The 5,194-nt window shown below is 44.2% G+C and overlaps 3 protein-coding genes across 3 annotated transcripts; 2 read left to right on the top strand and 1 right to left on the bottom strand.

The window, feature by feature from the left end:
* Positions 1–819: 819 nt before the first annotated feature.
* CCR75_002129 (uncharacterized protein) lies at positions 820–1,416 on the top strand (the record flags this gene model as incomplete). The annotated part of the gene is made up of 1 exon (XM_067960229.1): positions 820–1,416. The coding sequence occupies one exon, from the start codon at positions 820–822 to the stop codon at positions 1,414–1,416; it is 597 nt and encodes a 198-aa protein (XP_067814539.1).
* A 101-nt stretch (positions 1,417–1,517) lies between these two features.
* Positions 1,518–2,033, top strand: CCR75_002130 (uncharacterized protein; the record flags this gene model as incomplete). The annotated part of the gene is made up of 1 exon (XM_067960230.1): positions 1,518–2,033. One exon carries the CDS (start codon positions 1,518–1,520, stop codon positions 2,031–2,033), a length of 516 nt encoding a protein of 171 aa, XP_067814295.1.
* A 115-nt stretch (positions 2,034–2,148) lies between these two features.
* On the bottom strand, positions 2,149–3,113 carry CCR75_002131 (uncharacterized protein; the record flags this gene model as incomplete). Its single annotated transcript, XM_067960231.1, has 2 exons — positions 2,149–2,807; positions 2,900–3,113. The coding sequence occupies 2 exons, from the start codon at positions 3,111–3,113 to the stop codon at positions 2,149–2,151; spliced, it is 873 nt and encodes a 290-aa protein (XP_067814294.1).
* Positions 3,114–5,194: the final 2,081 nt, after the last annotated feature.

Genomic DNA, 5,194 nt, shown 5'->3' with positions numbered 1-5,194 from the left:
ATTACTTCTACAGCTGATTAGTCTGCGGAATAATTAGACATATTGGCCTATACCTATTTATGGATAAGAATTCAGGATATTACTATATAAAGTAATATCCTCCACATATTATCTACCTTTTAGATAATATATTAATTAACAACCTTTAAGTGTTAATTTCATGTAACGATACACCCCGTTACAGATTACCGCTCCCGTGACGACACTTAACCAGAGTTCTTAGTGTGTTGGGTGAGGTCGCTAACGCGCCCACCACAACTGCCTCACTGCACGCAAGAGAAGCAGGTTTAACCGCTTCCTCGCTGTGCTAGGGTGTGTGCCTAAGTAGAGCGTGGCCGCATTACGACGTGCCCGCCTACAATATTTAAGCGTCCACATGTTTTCATCGTCAACACGATAGGTATTAAACGGTGTTATAATGACAAAGTGTCGGCAAGTGATTAGTGCTAAACGATAAGGCATATATATTCAAACAATTATGCTTTTATCGATTGCATGTACGTTCGATTTGGTCTGGTGCATGGGTCCTTAAGAAAATAATACATATGTGTCACTTAACTAATCAAAGAGCTACTGCGTGTGCATTACGGCAAAGATTCGATTTAATGAATGACTAAATTTTAAAGAAGAAAATTGGTTGCAAATTTGTCGAATCGTTTTTATGCCATGCATCGAATTGGCGTCAAAACCAAACATCATATTTTGTTTTTACCGTGAAGTTACGTGTTAATCGCATAGAAAATTGTTAGGAAATCAAGTTTCAGCCCCAACCCTTCGCTGAAATGCACATGAACGATTGTTTTTGAGATCATACAGAGAATGCGCCGAAGTCATTTGGATTCGACGCGATATGTGGACGCGCAGGCTTTTGAAGACTTCCAACGCCATAAGGGACAGGAGTTAGTGGTGGCTGAGTGCATTGTTGGATCTCCTTCTGAGGTGTTTGACGCGTGGCTCGAGCAGTTGTGGCAAGCCGAGTACTCAGAGCTGCATAAAGGCGTTAGTCGAGGCTACGTCGGCCGTGTACGCAATGCTCCGCTAGGTACTGAAGAGCGAATAATATCGGCAGGGCTGCCGGTTGATAATCTTGTTGACAACGATGGAGGACGAACCAGTTTCACAGCAGCTCGGTGCGATGGCTCCAAGATTCCATCAATTTCCTACACAATGAGCAAGTCTGGGTTACTACCAATCCAAAATCATCTCGCTTTCGTTCAGTTCATTGATGTTGCGGCGTCATTGGAAAGCACACCGGCAACGCTTGTGATCTGGTCTCATAAGATGAAGCCTTCTTTGGTGGGATACATACTTTGCTGTGGTGTAATCGCCAAATTAGTTCTTCGCACGACCATGCAAAGCATTCTCACCACACTGGCTACAAGTGCGACTGCCAGATCGGACCATTGCGTGTATTAGGGCCTCTGAGGAATAATATTTAGGTCATGTTAAACTTTTATGATCCTGTCACAATTTTTGTCTTAAGAGTATTTTTAGTCACTATTCTCGCTGAAGTTGCAATGTCAGACCGATACATCGACGTTGGGGGCTTTGAGGCGTACGAGGACAATGATGGTCAGGAGCTGACGCTTAAGATGCTCGTAAATATTTCAGCCAAAAAAGCTTTTAATGCGTGGCTTCGATGTGGGTGGCTTGGTCGCAGCTCAATTATAAAACAGAGCGAAGGTCGGGAACTCGTGGGCCTTCGACGAGTTATCTTGCCCGGAGTCGAAGAGCAGATCGTCTCAGCAGGGCCACCTGATAGCTCCGATCGAATTCCTAGTGTACGCTACCGTATCAAGAAAAGCGGCCCGCTGCTGCTAAGGGACCACGTGGCTTTCGTCCAATTTGTGGCCGACACCACGGCGCCACCGTCGCAGCCAAAGACGCTAATCCTCTGGAACTCAAAGCTTACACCGTCGACTGTGGGCAGCGTATTGCTCTGTGGTGGATCCATTTCTCGACTGATACTTCGAACAGTGCTGTCAGACTCGCTGAGAAAGATTCCAGCATTACTTCAGCAAGATCAGTCGTGAACAAGAGAGTACCAAAATATTTATTGACATGGTTTGTTAATGTTCGTACAAGCATATGACAAATCGTGCTGCTTTTGCTTCCTTAAGCTTTCTAATAGATAAGCGAAGCATTGTCTCAGTGCCAGATGGCTGGCACTGCTTTCTCAATAATAGAGTTTGAAAGAACGCGTACATCTTGGTCACGTGACGCCTTAAAAGCACGAAGGCGATTAAGACCATCGTGCTGTAATAGAGAGTTGCAAAAGACTGTGAGCTTGGTCATGTCACGATGGTCAACTGACAAGTAGAGACTTAACACATCATGCAGATCTGTAAGTGCTTGTTTGACTTCGTGCAGGTCGGGGGCACTCTCGATCTTAACCTTTGTCGCCGTAGCAGTGTTTGAAAAGGCTGGCGTAGCTGTCATTGACTGTGCTCTAGCGAGAATGGAGAGTTCCTCACAGCAGTCAGCTAGGTGCGCCTCTAGCATTTTAAGCCGATCATCACTCCATTCCAGCAAAATTTTTGGAAGACGTCCAGTGTTTGAACATGTGACGTTTGTCTTGCTAGTCGCCAAAGCTATCTCGTTCGCCTTGACCGTTCCCGCGATTTCCTTTTCAAGCTTCCGTAGTAACACTCGACGGCGCAGCATGTCAGTTAGATGAATGTTGGCTTGTTTCGAGGCGTCGCTTTCGCTCTTGCGGCGTCGGGCTTTACGTTCTTTCCGAGCAGCTGAAGCTGCTTCGGTGATGTCTTGGGCAACGACATATTTGCTCGAAATGGTCGCTGTCGTCGCTGTATAGGGCAACCACTTAATGTATCTTCGCCACTAGAGCCAGACTCGCTGTCCTATGTATCGAGCGATTTGTGCTTGCGCAGCTTCATACGCGCTAGCAGCTGGTTGCGCTCCTTTTGATCGTGGAAAAGAGGACTCGAGGCGGCGTGCACCGATGCTGAGTACTGCTTGTTCAAATGTTTTTCATACTCAGGCGCTACCACAAAGTAGGAGAGCAGTGCCACAGCCACCACTACCACAATTAGCACCAAAGTTACCAATTGGGCCTCCGAACATTCCGTGACGGCTGTCGTCAGTGACCACATTAACAACTCTCTTAAACTCATCCACGAAAAAATGACTGCTCTTCTAAAGTAAATATTCGAGAGAGTGATCGACCTCCGTCTGCGATTCTGACACTAATTCGATGGAATTATATGCGTGTTCTTTTGGGGTTCCCGCGCCTATCCTTCGACGTTTCTTTTTCTTTTATTTCTCTTCGTGCAAAATAACTTCAAACAAATAAGCGTATCAAGCTAACGTGCTACAGGCTTAAGGTCGGTCGGTATGTCGCTTGGCGAAGAAGGCGCTATATGCTAAATAAGAGCCAGAATGCGAATTTGCCAACAGAAATATGGAAAGCTTAATGCTTATGCGGTATGACATTTAAACAACTTTGGCCTAAGACGCAATGCTGCTTCGACACCCATTTTACGTCTATCGAAAGTTTTCTTATCGCAAACCGCAAAATGCCAGAGCCTTACAATTTTTCAAAACGGTATTGGTTGGCCTGCGAGTCAGGGATGACCGAGCGGCTCATGACTAACTTTCATCCTTATCTAACGCAAGTTCTCCTACCACCAAGCAGAAAAGTTGTTGGACATGTTTGCGAGAGCTATTCCGCCTCTTTTCTCTACATTTATAATACCAATGTCTCTATTTAACATCCCATACTAAAATGGTTAAATTTGGCTCGACTTTTAATAGCAATGGCACTTAGAATCTTTCGAATCTGCCACGCTTCTTTGCCTAGCTCCCATGCAATACATTAACATGTACATGTATTATTCTATCTCATGTAGAGCCTGTGTCATTTAGAAGAATCAAAACAATTGAGCGCACTAATTTTGCACTATATTTCCGCTTTATAAAAATAATGCTGACATTTCAATTTTATTTCCGTAATTACGCTTCTCTACGTAGCTTCCGTAACACAGGAGTAATCTAACGGGGTTGCAGAGATCGCTTCGCCTGTAGCGTTCCAAAGAAACGCGTCTGGAGCAACACCTCGTTGTTCGGCGGCTGGTACATGGCGCGAATCTTTGTCTTAAAGTGGTGTATCGTTACATGAATTTAACACTTAAAGGTTCTTAATTAATATATTATCTAAACGGTAGAGAATATTTGGAGAATATTACTTTATATAGTAATGTTCAGAAACCATAAATAGGTATAGGACATTTTATCTATTTATCCCGCAGACTAATCAGCTGTAAACGTAAGCAAAGAGATAGAGACAGATAAGATTTCAATTGCATGTTAAGTATAAGTTCATAATTAAGTTAGCATTAACAGATAGAAAGAAGATAAACTTAATTATATTAATATAATTTTCATTTAACCCTCTTTAAGGTAGTTGTCTTAAAGAGTAGTCTTCCTCTGCACGTACTAGTGTACGTGAAGTAACGTAAGGTACCACTCGCAACTGAAGCAGTGCGAAGTGGACTTGTACTGAAGCAGTACAAGTCGTAGTGCCCCGTTATACCTTGTAGCACTTTGTAGTCCGTCCAAGGACCACTTTTCCTTCATCTAACATGGACATGTTAGATGATAGTAGGAATACGCACCACGTTTCGCGTGAAAGGTACTCCTTTCTAATTGACATAGAAAGGAGTGCGGTTGAACGAATGAGTTTGACCGTAGGAAACGATGCAATCCTGGCATAACTGTCCAACTTAGACAGAGATGCCCTCCATTCAACTATCGCCAAGTTCATACAACATGAACTTGACGAGATGAAGGAAAAAGTAGCCTTGCTGAATCAGCAAGGCTCTCAACAGGCGGAACTGTTGAAATTACAACAGGTACAGACCCCTGTACCTAGGATGACGCATACGCGTCGTCCCGAAACTCTATTGATTGATATCTCTAAGTATAGGGGAGTAGAAGAAGACTCCCTCTTAAGATGGTTTGTCGAGTTGGACGATGCCACAAGCACGCCACATCATCGACGAGCAAATGCAAGTCGCATTCGCTCAATCAAATTTGGCAGGTCGTGCCAAAACTTGGGCGTTGGGCCTTAAGTTGCGCGACCAATATGTCTTTGGGTCGCTAGAGGCTTTTAAAGCCCGGCTCAAACAGACGTTTGAACCGCCTAGGGCTGAGTTCAGAGCTCGTTCAGAGCTTC

Source organism: Bremia lactucae (assembly GCF_004359215.1).
Source record: "Bremia lactucae strain SF5 chromosome Unknown BlacSF5_NotPlaced_200_SHOA01000120.1_2678225bp, whole genome shotgun sequence".
In the NCBI taxonomy this organism is placed as follows: Eukaryota; Oomycota; class Peronosporomycetes; order Peronosporales; family Peronosporaceae; genus Bremia; species Bremia lactucae.
Note: the sequence above shows the minus strand (reverse complement) of the source record. Positions and strands in the feature narration are given on the sequence as shown.